Here is a 16,873-nt window from a genome sequence, read left to right on the forward strand (position 1 = left end):
GGATCAAGGTAACATTAAGCATCTCAAATGTCTGAGGTGCAAGAGAAGATCCAGAGAGCTTTGCTCCCGGGATGTCACCAGCATTGTGGAGCAGGGGGGGAGGTGTTTAGCCCCCGTGCTCCCTTGTCCTGCAGGGGAGATGGGAAAGCGTACCCCATGCGGACGGGTCCAGGAAGAGGATATAGGGGGCTGACGGACCACCACCCAGCCCTCTTCTCCACAGAGGACACACAGGCAGCGTGGGAGCACGTTGAGCCAAACTCGTTTAATCAGGAAAAACATCTGTTCTTTTACACAGGCTGTAGGGCTCGGAAGGGGAGGGATGCCGGGACCTACGTAGGGCCTGTGATTTGATGAGTGAGCTGTCCGTCAGGGTGGAGCTCTGAGGGACCTCCCTAAGGGGCGGGCCAAGTTACATCACCGCCCTCAGGGCCGCCTCCATCTTGGCGCGCACATGCGTTCCAGAGGCGGGAGGCGGGGCTACTAGCCACGAGGGCCCCAGGGCTGGGAAGAGAGGCGGTGCCAGCGAGAACCGCCCCGTGATGACGCACGGTGTCCCCGCGGGCGAGGCCCACAGTGGAGCTTCTTCTGGTTCCCTCTGGCAGCAAGTGCCTAGTTCTTGAAGTACACTCTTCTCTTACAGCAGAAGGGCGTCAGCTCAGACCTGCAGCCCCCAATCCTGACTTCGAAGGTGAGGCATTCCGCTTCACAGCGCCCGTCCATTTTCATACAGCGCAGTCTTCTATAAGCTCCTTCCCTGGCTGCGTGAAGGAAGCGGGTGGTCATGAGTTACTAGAAAGGGAAGAACCAGTCTCCCATCAGAATTCCTCTCACATAGGCATCAAAAGATCAGGAATGTATGGATTACCTGAATACATCGGTCTGAGCTCCAACCACCAGTAAAATAAATGCAATATCTTTAATAGTAAATTAGGAAAAATTAAAAACTCTTCATTCCCAAAAAATCAAACATGCATTTTATATGCAATCACATACAATTATGGTTATGTTATACTAATTGAATAATTCTTGTGATTACACTGGCTGCATACATTCTAACTTGAATAAACAATCTATTCCAAAAACTATTTCCAAGCTTGGTGCTGGTGTCTCACACCTGTAATCCTAGCTACTCAGGAGGCTGAGGTCTAAGGATCATGGTTCAAACACAGTCGAGGCAGGAAAGTCTGTGAGACACTTATCTCCAATAAACTACTCAGACAAAGCATGAAGATGGTCTGTAGCTCAATTGGTAGAGCACTAGCCTTGAGCTGAAGAGCTCAGGGGCAGCAGCCAGGCCCAGAGTTCAAGCCCCACAATAGACAAAAAAAGAATCCAAATTTAGTGTCTGATATAGAGAAAAATGTACTTCTGTGCAATTTATATTACAGGCAGATAAATGATAGGTCATGCACATTGCCCTGTGTTCGTGGAGTTTTATATACAAAGTAAAAATTAATGCATGCCAGTCTTCCCCATGCTGTTCTGCAAAGTCATGTCCTACATCTTCTGAGCCAGCCTGTCAAGCACCCTACCAAACAGCCATGCACGGCCCCAGGGCTGACAGCGGACTGAGCCCCAGCAAGACTCAATGAGGAGTTCCTCACACAGCACATGCAACGCACTGTGTTTTTTTTTTTACTCTCCCATTTCAGTCCCTTTCGCTCTTCAGTTTCCTTACCATACCATGTTAGTTTCCCTGTTCTTTATTCTAACAAACAGCTCTGTTAGTCTTCACCATGGTTATATTATCATTCTCATTTATAGAGGAAATTGCAGCCCAAAGTTCAGCTTGTGAGGATCAGAATTAAGATTCCAACCCAGATGGTTTGCGCTGCTCTCAATCAGATGTAGTCCCAGCTCTGAGCCTCTTGGATCATCAGGACAGTGGCGACCATAACGAGTGGTCCAGTGGTGGTTCTTACTGGATTCCTATCAAACACACGTTGCTCAGTTTTGAAGAAAGCATGTGAATCAACACCTACTGAAGTGCCAGACTTTGAAGTCAGTCCCCATTTTACCACGTGAACCCCATTTTACCACGTGAACCCCATTTCAGAATCGAACCCTGAGCCAATCAGATTTGTACTTGTATCCTAATCTTGCTCCTTGAACACCTGATTGTTGTAACTTTGTTCTTTGCCTTTATAAGCCCTGTGTAATCACAGCTCGGGGCTTCCTCCTAACCTCCGCTGTGTTGGTGGGTAGGACGAGGCCCGAGTTGCAGCTCGCTTAAATAAAGCCTTGCCTTGCTTTTGCATTTTGGAATGTCTGAGTCTCGGTGTTCTTCTTGGTGGTGGTTTTGCGACTTGGCACAACATTTGGGGGCTCGTCCAGGATGGCCCCACAGACCCCCCGAGACATCAAACTCCGAAGGTAAGAAAATAGGGCTGTTCAATCTGTGTGTCTGTGTCTGTGTGATTTGTAGTTTTGTTTCCTGTTTAAGCCAGCCGCTTGAATCTGAACCTGTAGGTAGTGAAGGACCAGCCGGAGTGGACACGTTCGTATGGGCAGTTCTGGAGGACTTGGGGGACACCTGAAGCCCTCCACAGGGGGCTCAGGCTTCCCACTACCACCCTGAACCTGAAGGACTGGACCGGGAGGCCCTTCTAACGGGCGTCCATCTAGTCCACTCTATCTATATTTGGGATGTCTGGTCCACTCCTACACAGGAACGGGAGAGAGAGAGCCTCAAGACTGTGTGGTCTTCCTCCTCACAGGGGCAGGAAAGAAACAGTGAGACTGTGTGGTCTGCCCCCTCACAGGGGCAGGAGAGACACAGTCGAACCTGTAAGCCACGGCTCGCTAAGTATGGCTGTAAGTGTTGTCTGGTCTTGTGCCTGTGATTATTTTTGTGTGTTTCTTTCTTGCGCTGGGCCTGACTGACAAACGGATGATGGGAAACGTTCCTTCCACTCCCCTGGACTTGACTTTAGCTCAGTGGAAAGATGTACAGGTGACAGCCCACAGTCAATCAGTAAGAATGTCCGCAAAAAAGAACTCTAGGGGGACCCCCACCCAGCCTTCTTAAGCAGAAATTTGTTTGCTGTGCTAAAATGTTTTACTAAGACTAAAAATGTTTTACTAAAACCCTCAAGCCCTGGAAAATGAGGCTGGAGAATGCTAAAATCATTTGTTAAAGGTTTTTGTCTTAAAATGTACGGCCAATGCTTATTCTGCGCACTTTAAGATCTTTTGAAAATGTATGTGTGTGTGCATGTGTGAGTGTGAACATGTTCAAGACTGCAGTATGATGCAAAACTAAGTTTAAGTTTAAAGTCAAAGGATCATCCAGTTTGGGCATTACCAAATGCTTTAAAGGATTTCTCAGGGTTCTTCAATTAAAATTTAAAAAAAAATCAGAGCTAAGTGTCAGAAATTTGGATTTAAAAGGATATATATACATACTAAACTAATGGCCATAGAAGTAAACTCTTATTAACTCTATGTATGTAGGAAGAAATGGCAAAATGGGCCAATGCTTCTCATTAATATATTGGAAAGCTGAATGGATAAGTATTTCTAATTGTAATTCTTGCACTAAGGAAAAATTCAAACGTCTTCATGCCATGCAGTAACTGGGACTGAAGAAAAAAAAAAAGAGGCTCTTTTGAAACAAGCAGCCCGTAGGCAAAGGACGGCACCTGGTTTTAGAATGCCTGTGAGCTTCAGTTTTTCCAATGCAGATAAAAGCTAAAATGTTGTGTTAGTGTTAAAAAGACTTTGGAAATCAAGAATATACTTCTAGATAAGAAATTTGGAAGTAAATTTGTCCTAAATAATTATTGCAAAGTGAGAAAAGGAGAATTATGGCTACCAAAATGTTTAATTGCCATTCCAGCTTCTTTGTAGGTTTTTTGTAACCGTTTTCAGCAGGCCCACAGAGAAGCACAGGTGATTACTAAAAGTTTGTCGAGATCTAATACTGACCCTTAATAAGTTCCAGGTAAGAGAGCATGCTTAAAAACTACTTCTGTGTGGACCACCTTGTTGCTTCTAATTGGAGTAAAGTGGCCCCTTGTAAGACTCACTGACCTGAAAGCTGCGGTTTGAAGCCAGCCCGGGCAGAGAAAGGTCCCTGTGAGAGATTTGTCTCTAATCAGCCAGCAGAGTGCTGGGAACGGAGTTTTGTGGAGCTCAAAAGTGGTAGGGTGCTAGTCTTGAGCTGGAGAGCTGAGGGACAGTGCTTAGGCCCTGAGTCCAAGTCCAGTGAAAAGTCACTCCTCCTGGGACAAATGTGATGGAGCATCCAGAGGCAGTAAGCTGCTGCTTGGATGGCAGAGATGGTGTCAGATCTTAGAGTCACTCCTGTTTGGCCTTTCAAAAGTTAAGAATAGTTTGTAAGCATGCCTTTCTAATGCCCATGTCTGTCTACTGGGCAGGAACTTGCCAGTCATCTGTGATAGTGCTTAGTAAGGGGAAGTTTGTCAAATGAGAGAATAGTTTAAAATCTCAACCCCCCACATTTTCTCAAAGCTCTGACTGGCAGTGAGAATTTTAAGCTGATACATCTGTTCAGGAAAGAAAGCTTGTAGACCTGAGATTGTGTCCTTATTGAGATCTGTTAAAGGCCTGCAAAGGTAACTTTTTAGGTCATCAGAGATCAGTTCCCCAGCCAGTCAGGAAAATACTTTTATAAACTAGAATGTTAAAAGGCACAAATTTGTAAACCTGAAATCACCTATCTGGGCTTCATATTAAGAGAGGGCAAGTGTTGGCTGTCAGATGCATGTAAAGAGACTGTCCTGAAAATCCCTGTGCCTAAATCAGCCAGACAAGTCAGAGTTCCTGGGAACAGACATTAGTAGACCCAGGGCCACGAGCTTTGCCTCCTGTGCCCCAGTATTCCCAAGAAGACTTGGAGTGGATAAAGAAAATTCCCATGGCCCACAAACCCCTGGACAGAGAAGGAAACAATGACTGATGGGAAACGTGTGAAGGGAAACTTATCCTGCCACAAGGGCTGCGTAAGGGGATCCTTAAGAGAATCCACTGAGTTTCTCACATGGGAACCCGAAGAATGCAGGACTTGCTCCGACATTCCAAAGTGAAAATTAGACAAGGAGATCAACTTATTGAAGATATTGTTAAAAATTGCAAGGCCTGTCAGCTTGCCAATGCCCCCAATCAACAGTTTACTAAAGGAGCTCGCCTCTGTGGGAATAGGCCAGGCGTGTATTGGGAAGTAGATTTCACAGAAATTACAAATATTTGCTAGTTTTTGTAGACACCTTTTCAGGATGGATTGAAGCCTATCCAACAAGCATGAGACTGCGAATGTAGTGGCTAAGAAGATCCTGGAAGAAATCCTACCCAGGTATGGCTTCCCATCCACCATTGGGTCAGACAACAGAAAGGCTTTGGTCTCAAAAACCAGGGGACTGAAATCCTTAGAACCACGGTGGAAGGAACCCTAGACGGCATTACCACTTGGGTTCATTGCTTCCACGCCAGGCCAGCTGACCCCTTTGCCTTGGACGACTACCACCGTGGTGGAACATGGGAGGTCTCCAAGCTCCACCCAACTCAGCCGCTTCACCTTCGCCTCAAGAAAAGAAAGTTAGACTGAATATTGTTATAATTTTCTTTTTGCCTTCTTTCCTTACTACCCTGGCTAGTGTTGATGTTATTCTGGCAGCTCACTCCAAAGTGATGTGACCCCCCTTATTTTAGGTAGTTTTGGGCTTGCTCAGGAATATGGGTATAGCCACCCGACCCTTAGAGCACAGCTGAGAAGTTGATGTATTATTTTGTTGCTTACATTTGGATACTAAACACTATACAGCTAATGGTAAGTCTGTATAGCTGAAAATTAATTTTCAGTTTGCAGTAATCTTGCAGTCCCTTGGTAAAGTAGACTAAGGTTATAGGTTCCTGGCTAGGTAAGGTCAACGCCCCTGAGTCAGCCTGAAGAAGTTACAGAAGATGGATGACCTTCACCCATCAGCCCCCCTTTAAAACCGAGGGACCAGAGTTGTTTTTGGGAAGATGAGGCAGGATAAACTAGAGGCATGCAAAACAGAGGTACAGAGACTATACTTGTAAGAAATGGCGACAGGCCCTTTGGTTACTACATTGGGCCCTACTGGCCCATGCCTTACCTCTATATCATCCCCTAGACATGCAGCTATTGAAATGGACAGAATGGAGCCATGATTGGCTCCCAAGGTACCAAAAAGAAAAAGGAGGAAATGAAGTGCCAGACTTTGAAGTCAGGCCCCATTTTACCACGTGAACCCCATTTTAGAATCGAACCCTGAGCCAATCAGATTTGTACTTGTATCCTATTCTTGCTTGCTTGAACACCTCTTCTTTGCCTTTATAAGCCCTGTGTAATCACAGCTCGGGGCTCCCTCGTAACCTCCACTGTGTTGGTGGGTAGGACGAGGCCTGAGTTGCAGCTCGCTTAAATAAAGCCTTGCCTTGCTTTTGCATTTTGGAATGTCTGAGTCTCGGTGATCTTCTTGGTGGTGGTTTCACGACTTGGCACAACACTACTTCTCCACATAATCTGCAGTCCTGTAAGGAACCGGTGGAGAAGACAGCCCAAATGTCTTCCTCTTACCTTAACCCACAGTCTCCCATCTGTGGAAAGAGACTACAGACAGATATTTAGTCCCTGATGTTATAAGCGAGGGCTTCAAGCATGCAGACGCCCATCTCTGCATGTTCTTTAGTGCTTGGTCCTTGCTTTCAAAAGGTCACTGTGAATACCACTCCTCAGGACAACTTTCTGGAACTCTTAGGTAGATCCAAGCTTTCATTTCTGTGGCTTTTCTTTATGCTTTGTATCTTCAATTAAATTTATGCTGCATTAGAGAATTGGTGTATCATTTACATATTCATACCTTTAAAACTTACTGAATGTGTTTTCTCTTAGAATCTATTTTTTCTCTCACCAGCAGAAATAATAGGATAATTAACTTGATGCAATTAGAGGCAAAGACTTGAATTTTGTTTCTGTGGCTGCATTTTTTTCCCCTAGTACTGGGGCCTGAGCACTGTCCCTGGCTTCCTTTTGCTCAAGGCTAGCACTCTGCCACTTGAGCCACAGTTTCACTCCTGGCCTTTTCTATATATGTGGTGCTGAGGAATCGAACCCAGGGCCTCATGAATACGAGGCAAGCAGCCTTGCCACTAGGCTATATTCCAGCTCTGAATTTTATTTCTATCTCTTCATTTTGCCTAACTTTGATTTAATGATAACTAATTAGTATCCACTGCTACAAAGTGGAAAGATAGTTCATCATAAACCTATACACTTTAATCTATGCTGCAAAAGGTTTACTTCCCTCAACTAACAGATGGGGTTAGTTTATCTCATTTTAAAGATCCCCTTTCAGTCAAAGGTGACCCAAATGGGTGCAACCTTACTGTTTTATTTCTTAGCCAGAATAAAAACATGGCAACTGGCTTGCCTTTAACCTATTTTGTTAAAACCAGTTATGATTTTTTTTAACATTCTTGAAATATAGATTCTAGATGGATTTCCAGCCTTATCTCTCTAAGGACATCTCTCATACCTGGAAAGAGTTGCACAAGCAGAACGAGGCCGGTAACAATGAAGAAAGAGATTCTCATGGCTCCAGATACCCGTGAGGAGATGACAAAGCTGGTGAAGTGGTCGAGTCCCTGCTTTCTCATAGAGAGAAGTTGACTGCTTGGAATTGGCCAAGTCGCAAAGCCTGCTTTGCTTTGTAATGTTCACTGAGAGGTCACTATTTTCCATGCTTCAAGGAATAGTGTGTGGGCTAGCAGGGCAGAGGTTAAATAAGTAGCGTTTATGAGAGTGCAAGGCCGAGAAGAACACTGCCTTCCAGCCGGGAATACGCTATTCTCTGTCTCTGCCTAGACTTTTCCCATTTTTTTTCTTGAAGTCCATTTCATGAACCATTGCTCCCATACGGCCCTTTTCTTTCTACCTCGAGATTTTACACATAGCTTACACTCCTTAGAGTTTCATTCGGCATTTGTTAACTAGAGCCTAGCAAAATTACTTACATATTGCAATAGGTAAAGACTAATTTCCTGAAAAAAAAAATACTGAATTCCATAGAGACAAGCAATTTGCCTCCCATAATTTCCCCCCCCCATTTATTTCTGCTTTGCCACAGGAGATGCTACTTGATTTACTGTTGAAAGCTGTCTCTAGAAACTCACAACCAGTTCTATCACTGAAGGAAAATCATTATGTGTTCAAAGTTGGTGCCAAGCTAAGATATTTTATGGATCACATTATAAGCCAACGTTTTCCAATATTTGAAACATCTAATTGGAGGTTTCTTTACTTATGATCAAGGAGATTCCAGCAATAGCATTCTCCTGTGGATACTTTTGTGGTGAGTTGGACATAAGCACTGTATGTTGAATTTTCCAAGAAGCCTTCTGGAAATCCATTTCCTAAAACTCGGCACAAGAGTGTGTCCTTCATTTCCCTCTTGGTAAGACAAAGCCAAATCACAATCACAGTACACATTTCCAGAGACATTTTGTTCCCATTCTTATTCTTTTGTTGTCATTGTTGTTGTTGTTTTAATTAGACATTTATTATCTTCAAGTACTTTTACAAAGGGCTTACAAGTGAATATGTTAGTTCAGGAGTTCATTGTATCTTGATTGATATCACCCCTCTCTTCATTCTCCCCTATCCAGCCCAGTCTACCCATCCATTCAATTTTCCTAGTTTCATAGGGAATGCATTGGATATCATGGCTGAATTCTCCCTGTTTCTTCTCTTCATTTGTTTACTCCCCTCCTTGGCCTCCCCATGCACCTACCTGAAGAACCAGCTTCCTGCTATTGATTTTGTTAGAATATAAGTAAGTTGTTCAGAAGGGTTATGCCATTTGACTTCTGCCCTGGATACACCATACTTCAGTTCATAGGCTGGTGTCCATGTGCATATGACCTTGTATATGTTTACGCAAATATTTATCATTTGGATCTAGCTTCCATATAAGAGTCTCACAGACTTTTCTACTTGGGCTGGCTCTGAAGTCTGATCCTCAGATCTTTGCCTCCTGAATGACTGGGATTAGAGGTATGATGTACCACGCCAGAGACCATGCTTTCTTGATCCATTCATCCCCTGAATGGTATGTTGGCTGTTTACATACCTTTTACCATACTGTGAATAGTGCAGCAATGAACATGGTTGTGCAACTGGCTTTCCCATGTCCTGAATTTTAATCATCGGGATAAATAGCGAATTTAAGGTCGATCTCTTAGGGTTTTTAGGGAATCTCGAAATGGCTTTACACACTGCTGAAACCAAAAGAGATGAATTTTCCAGTAATGAGAAATTAGTAGTATATATTCTCGTGTGTTGTGTGTGTGTGTGTGTGTGTGTGTGTGTGTGTGTGCGTGAGTGTATAAAACTGAGTATCTCTGGGAGCTTCATAGGAAAGAAGAGGGCATTAGATGGGAAAGACTTAGAAGGAGAAGAGGGAGTAAAGAGAGTCAGGGAGGGGCAGTGTGTGATGAGATGAACATCCACAGGAGGAACTGCTCCATCTGTAACCCTCTGACTCTAGAAGTGGCAGGAGGTTAGACAGTACCACAACACAACCATGACCTTCACCTCTGAACCACTCTGAGACACACACAGGAGATGCCTATAAAAGAATCTTTAACTAGAATAATGAAAACAAAAAACAAAAAACAAAAAAAAACCAAGCAGTGTAATAGTTCGAATGAGTAGAAGGTGTCTCAGCTTCACGATGCTCCTCAGCCAGCAGCATTATCCTTCTTCTGTGGAGACCTGGACAGGACACACATCCACAAGTAGGTAATTTCACAGCTATGAACACATAAGATCAGGTGCTCACTTCCCTGAGGTTCATAAATGAAAGGAATAGTCCAGGTTGCATGAGAGTTACATTTTATATATGTCTTGACAAGCAGTTGATCACCTGTAAATAGGTCTGATATTTGACTCAACTTAAAAGTTGAATCAGAGTGAAGAGTTCCCATTTTAGTTCCACAAGAATCCTCTAAACAGCCGATGAAGAACTGAAGATGACAATTGAGAGCCATGAGGAATCCCTGTCCACAGTCATGGCTGGAATGGTAAGAAGGAAGGAGATGTGCTTGTAAGTGGCAGTTCTGGCGGGAGTTGACTCCTGAGGGCGATGATGGGACCCCGGGGGACATACCCTGAGTCCGTCCTTTCTCCCGTTTAACCACTTTACCATCAGACATTTTATTGATTGCCTTCCTAATCTCAAGAAGCATGGCCAATTACTAGGAGAAAAGTGGAATAACAAGGCTACTATGTCAGGACACAAGAGACAGGACCGTGTCTCCATGATACACGGTGAAATCTCCACTGGATACCAGATGTGCGGGTGCCTTGACTGTTGACTTCCTGCGTACAAAACTAGGATAAATAAAATGGTCGTGTATGCTTTTTGTTTTACTTCCCCAAACAGAGTAAGATATAATCCTACCTAAGAAACAATTGTTTTCCAAAGTGAAGTAGCAAAAGATGAATTGAGGGCCTGGGTATATGGCCTAGTGGCAAGAATGCTTGCCTCGTATACATGAGGCCCTGGGTTCGATTCTCCAGCTCCACATATACAGAAAATGGCCAGAAGTGGCGCTGTGGCTCAAGTGGCAGAGTGCTAGCCTTGAGCAAAAAGAAGCCAGGGACAGTGCTCAGTCCCTGAGTCCAAGCCCCAGGACTGGCTAAAAAAAAAAAAAAAAAAAAAAGATGAATTGGGCTGGGCACTGGTGGCTGACACCTATCATCCTAGCTGAGATCTGAGGATCACAGTTCAAAGCCAGCCCGGGAAGGAACATTTGTGAGACTCTTTTCTCCAATTAAACACTAGGAAAAAAAAAGAAGTGGCACTGTGGTTCAAGTGGTAGAGCACTAGCCTTGAGCTAAAGAGCTCAGGGACAGCACACAGGCCCAGAGTTCAAGCCCCATGACCCCTTCCCCCCCAAAAAAAAACACACAAAACAAACAAATTGGGACTCAAAAAGATAAATAATGTTAAAACTGAGAGATCAAGTTTGAGTTTTGTGACTGGCCATGTTGACCTTCATTTTGAGAAGGGACAAAACATTCCTTCAAATAGCAAAGGAAACAAAATCATTTGTTTACATTCAGTGACAAGTATTTTAAATTGCTACCCAGCCATTTTCTTTAAAAGGAAGAGGAGAAATGTGAAATAAGTGTCACAGACATTAACTGAGTGCATGGGGTTGTTCATCAGACATACTATGAATACTGGAATCCATAAATGGTCTTATAGTACTGTAAGAAAAATCAAGTGGATTAAAATTTTTTTTGTGTCCTGTATCATTTTAACTCCAGTACCATAGAGGTGATACCACTGCTGTCTCTATCTTCATTCTATAAGAATTGGTACATGCAAATAGATACAGAGAAAATGACAGTAGTGTGCACATCATTCTTTGGCTGCTCACTGTAGTTCTAAGTAAATAGCAACCTCCTCGGCCTCAATGTCTTTCAATAGAAATGGAGATAATAATACCTACTCTCATAGACAACCTTGAGACATACAAGAACAGTATTACAAAAGAATACATTATAAAATACTCTACAAATATACAACAATTCATGACTGAATTGCCATTAGGTATTTACTCATGTCTTGATTTTTGAAGACACCATCATAAAACCGAAAGTAGACAAAGAAATAAACACAAGCAGAGAATGAAATGAGGTTGATCCAGAAAATCCATGTGTGATCTGGGAAGCAGATGTCTTGTTTTCTCTTGTTCTTCCTTGGAGATCTGTCCACCCCCAGCTCTTGGGCTGGAAGAGGGACAGCCCGATAAGTCAGATCCTCCGTCGGCAACAGAAAATGTTCAACTTGCAATTTCCAGCCACTGTCTCATCCTCCATGCACGACTTCCTGCATTTACCCCGACCGAGTCTGCAAGTCTCACACACAGCGAACTCACCTGGGCCAAGAAGAAGCAGCTGAGATACCTTTGCGGGCAGTCTGTTGGGGAGGGGGAATGTGTGGAAATCCAAAAGAATGGAGGGGGCTTGGATGTGCAAGTAGGTTCAAGAGCCAATCCAGATTTTTCTTCTCTGTTTTGGATTAGCGTATGTTGATTGTGCAAAGTACTTCATACACATGTATGAAACTAGAATAAGAAAACCCATTAAATTATTACATTGTCTTAAGAGGGTGGTGAGGGGAGAAAATAATAGTAGGGTTGAATTTGATCTAACAATGTTATACACATGCATGGAAATATCACAGTAGTCCAGAGTTATTTTTTTAAAGATTGCCTTTTCTTTGCAGTATGCATTTGGGTAGAATTATAAGCAAGAGTAGTCCTAATTTCTGCTCTCTCTTTCATTCTTGCATAGGCCAAAAGTCTATGTGTCAGGTAGAAAAACTACAGGACTACAAAAATACTGACTTGACATAACGGGATGCTTGCTAGAACAAAATAAGAAGGCTATCATTTAACACTGAACAGACTCTTGGAAATGTCATTAAGAATTTCAGACTCAATTCCTGTTTGGACCTATACATTCTCAGTAATCGTTTGTCTCAACTTGCATATTTGTCCCAAGGACATTCTATAAATACTCTTCTACATTTAAAAATTTGTTTACTAGTCTAAATAAGTGGCATATGACATTCAGGTTATAATAACCCCTACCTATAAGTGTGTTTTGAAGGTTAAATGACAAGGTGCATATTACAGATACAAGAGTACCTGGAACATAGGTAGAAATTTATTAGGAATATTTGTAATATTTCCAAGAAGATTTGCAGTTACCCAAAAATATTTGCTTCCATTCTGTCTACAGAATGCTCTCCTCCTGTAAAAGAGATCTCCACAAAGTAAAGTTTGTGGCTATACTGGGCGCGGGTGGCTGAGGCCTGTAAACCAAGCTACTCCGGAGGCTGAGATCGGAAGACCAACCAGGGGAAGGAAGTATGTGAGACTCTTATCTCCAATTAATCACAGAAAGAGCCAGAAGTGGAGCCCTAGTGGTAGAGTGCTATCCTTAAACACAAAAAGGAGCCCAGGGACAGCACCCAGGCCCAGAGTTCAAACCCCAAGATTGGCACAAAAGCAGGGTGCGGGGGGTGGGGTGGGGAGGCTGTAGCTACTCATTATGAATGGTTTTTTGTAATAATGAGTTCTCCTTGAACTATCTTCATGCCTTCAGCGGATTCTGGGTGAACCAGAGGCAAGCAGCCTGCTGGGCCGCGTCAGCTTGAGGCTTTGAGAATCAGCCATGCTCGCGTGTCCTGTGGCCGCTCTCATTAGCTGGCACACAGGGAGCCTGAAGCTCTGGGCTGTCATCGAATGGGGAAAGCCAGTGGAGCCCAGTCCCGATGGCCAGGACTAGGTTCCCACAACAAAGATTTCTATGTAAATGGAACAATCCAAATACGATTCTGTCAGCGAGGGGAAGAGAGGACGGGCGTTAGTGGGCTGTGATTCAGTCCACTTTGTTTCCACTACTGCTTTCCTTCTTTGCCTCATCAGACATGCGTAGCGTGGGCAGAGTTCCCAAGAAGAACATACATTTAACCAATGGAACTCACCTCCTGGAAATGACTGGGAATACTCAAGTCCGGCCTCACTTCCTAAAATTCAGAGCACAGCAGATTTTAGGAAAGAATACCAAGGCAACAAAATGTCATATGAACAATATTAGAGGCTGCATATGACAATGCCTCAGTCTTAATTCTTTTTCTCAAGGTCAGCTCTCTTGGCAATTGGTAAGACCAAGTTACAAACAAAAGGAAAGAAAAATCATGCCCCTTTGTTTTCTGTGTTCTAGGCTTGTCTCGCTCAACATTATTTGTTCAAGTTCTGACCATTTCCCTGCGAATAACAATATTTCACCATTCCTAATTGCTATGTAGTATTCCATTGTGTATAGGTACCATATTTTTTGGATCCATTCGTCTGTGGAGGGGCATCTGGGTTATTTCCATATTTTGGCTATTTTGAAATGTGCCGTGATAAACATGGAAGTACAAATGTCTTTTTGATATCTTGGGACTTGCTTTTTAGGATAGATGCCTAGGAGTGGTATGCCTGGGTCATAGGGTAGGTCTATATTGAGCTTTTTGAGAAACCTCCAAACAGTTCTCCAAAGTGGTTGTATTAATTTGCACTCCCACCAACACAGAAAACAAAGGGGCATGATCTCCCTGATATATGACTGTTAGGAAAGGGAGACGGAGGGCTGGGGATATGGCCTAGTGGCAAGAGTGCTTGCCTCGTATACATGAGGCCCTGGGTTCGATTCCCCAGCACCACATATACAGAAAATGGCCAGAAGTGGCGCTGTGGCTCAAGAGGCAGAGTGCTAGCCTTGAGCAAGAAGAAGCCAGGGACAGTGCTCAGGCCCTGAGTCTAAGCCCCAGGACTGGCCAAAAAAAAAAAAAAAGAAAGGGAGACGGAGAGACAGTAGAGACCAGGTCTGTGAAACCAAAAACTCCTTGTCAAATAGTATTTCCCACAGGATTGGGGCAGCGACCCAACAGTATGTAAGTGAAACCAAACAACTACTCAACATATAAAGGTCAAAAATTGACCTCTCAGTGGAATACAATAGCTCAAAAACTGTGTATGTACGTTCATATAAGACTACTGTTGGGCTGGGGATATAGCCTAGTGGCAAGAGTGCCTGCCTCGGATACACGAGGCCCTAGGTTCGATTCCCCAGCACCACATATACAGAAAACGTCCAGAAGCGGCGCTGTGGCTCAAGTTGCAAATTGCTAGCCTTGAGCGGGAAGAAGCCAGGGACAGTGCTCAGGCCCTGAGTCCAAGGCCCAGGACTGGCCAAAAAAAAAAAGAAAGAAAAAAGAAAAAAAAGACTACTGTCGACATATTGTCTAATATCAACATTACATTTAAAGCCCTAGGCGAATTTTCTTGGGCTTGGCCACATGGCTACTGTTTATGTTCTTGATACATTGTATATATGTCTTCCTGACCTAGAGAAGGGAAAGAAAAGTAGGGCGTAAGATATCACAAGAAATGTACACACTACCCTACTATGTAACTGTACCCTTTTTGCACAACACCTTGTCAAAAAAATTTGTGTTCAATTAATAAATAAATTTTTTTAAAAAGGAAAGAAAAAAATACCACACGCAATTGTTGTCTCATAGAAAATGTCACTCCAGGTCTAAGAAATTCTCAGAAACAATGTGTCTGGCTGATCAGTACTGCTAATTTTAGCGTGATGAATAGAAGAACCATGGGCACTATAACTTCACCCCAACAGAGCCCCATCCATTCTCATTTACCTGACGGCATCTGAGCCAAAATGAAGAACAGAGCGAGGATTAGACACAGCATCATCCTGCTTGGGACGATATATTTGAAGGGAGACTCTTGAAAACAGATGCAACATTTGTTTAGAAGGACACAAGAGGCTCATTTATATTAGAGAGAAATGGGGTATGCTCTTGGTCAGTGGAGTGAATCAATAAAACATTATGACATACTCCATTTCCCAGGATCAAGGGCGGATATCACAGATAAATAACCTTGGCATCCGTATTCTGGAGTGTCTGTCTGGTAGTCTACTGCGATGAAGACTGGTCTAGGAATGGGAGAACACGGGGAATGCACGGTTCTGACACGGTCATTGAGGTGGAGGAACGACTTCCTGTGATCTTTTCCAGCGTCATTTTTCTAGGAGAGAAAACAAGGACCATTGCAGATGTGCATCTAGTGGTATTCTTATGTAAAAAACAGTTTGCAGGTTGTGGGAGGCCCCACGAGGACTCAGCAGATGTGAACGCTGACCTTGCTCACTTTTTTCTAATTATTTTATATATTTCAGGGGAAATAAAGGAGGAACAGTCAGTGTGCCAAATTGGCTCTGAATTTGTGTGTGCGTGAGATACAATGTCACAGACAAGTTACAACTACAGCCTCCTTTACAAAATGCAGTTAGGAAGTTAGAGAGACTTACCAGTGGAAGACTTTGGAGAGATGGCTGAAAATGTTCCTCACAGTTTTCTTTATCCTTAAATGCAAGATATAATATTGGGCATCTGGCTTGCCGTGCGCTTGAGTTGGCTAATTGTAATAATATTCACAAGGTGAAAACTCAGTGGCGTGCCTGGCTGCTGTCACTGCTATGACACCCACCAGTCTCTATACTTTTGTCCAACTTTTCTGTAAACATTTCCAAGTTCATTAATTCAGAGTGAGCCCTTCCTTCCTAAAACAGAGATTTGTGCTGATATTTTTCCTGTTTTTCCCCCCTGTGGTTTGCAAACATTTCAGCTTCAGAAGTTAATCCATGTCTTCTTGGAGAATGGAGGAACTGAAATGAAGGATTTTGAGTCTTCGTGTATATTGTTTTTAAGCAGCTGGGATCAGGGCCAGCTTCGTGGGCCTGTGGCAGACGTGCACAGTCCCTCGCCCACCCTCCAGTGAGCTCAGATCTCCTTAGTGAATGTACTGGAATGCTCAGGCACTTTATTGGGAGCATGAGCTTCATGGCGAGTGTTGGGTGAGACAGTGCAGTGCACACAGAGCATGGCGGTTGGGATTCTGCACCCTGGGTGTCTCAGATCAGGCACCGCGGTGGCCAGTGGCAGGCTGCCTGCCAGGAGCGGACGTCCCCTCGACTCCAGATTCAGTGCCCCGTGGGTCCCACACAGCGGCAGCTGCAGTCCTGCCCATCTCCCTGTCACAAGGGAGGGACGATGGCTTGCTCAGGCCTGGGCCTGGGCCTCGGGTCCAGCAGCTGGCTGGAAGAAGCAAGGGCACTGAACGGGACACAGTGATGTACACAGGGGCGTCCCTGAGGGGCAGCACGGGGTCTTCATTGTCTCCCGAAGGTCTGTGTATCTAGCGAGCGGGACAGTGCGTAACAACAACGACAACAAAG

General features: G+C 43.9%; 2 protein-coding genes across 2 annotated transcripts; both read right to left on the minus strand.

The window, feature by feature from the left end:
- Positions 1–612: 612 nt before the first annotated feature.
- Positions 613–7,581, minus strand: LOC125339707 (beta-defensin 107A-like). Its single transcript, XM_048330966.1, has 2 exons — positions 7,524–7,581; positions 613–761 (listed from the first exon to the last, which is right to left on the minus strand). Exons 1-2 carry the CDS (start codon positions 7,579–7,581, stop codon positions 613–615), a joined length of 207 nt encoding a protein of 68 aa, XP_048186923.1.
- A 4,228-nt stretch (positions 7,582–11,809) lies between these two features.
- Positions 11,810–15,327, minus strand: LOC125339708 (beta-defensin 12-like). Its single transcript, XM_048330967.1, has 3 exons — positions 15,273–15,327; positions 13,551–13,592; positions 11,810–11,934 (listed from the first exon to the last, which is right to left on the minus strand). Exons 1-3 carry the CDS (start codon positions 15,325–15,327, stop codon positions 11,810–11,812), a joined length of 222 nt encoding a protein of 73 aa, XP_048186924.1.
- Positions 15,328–16,873: the final 1,546 nt, after the last annotated feature.

The sequence above is a fragment of the Perognathus longimembris genome, chromosome 21 (assembly GCF_023159225.1).
Source record: "Perognathus longimembris pacificus isolate PPM17 chromosome 21, ASM2315922v1, whole genome shotgun sequence".
Taxonomy (NCBI): Eukaryota; Metazoa; Chordata; class Mammalia; order Rodentia; family Heteromyidae; genus Perognathus; species Perognathus longimembris.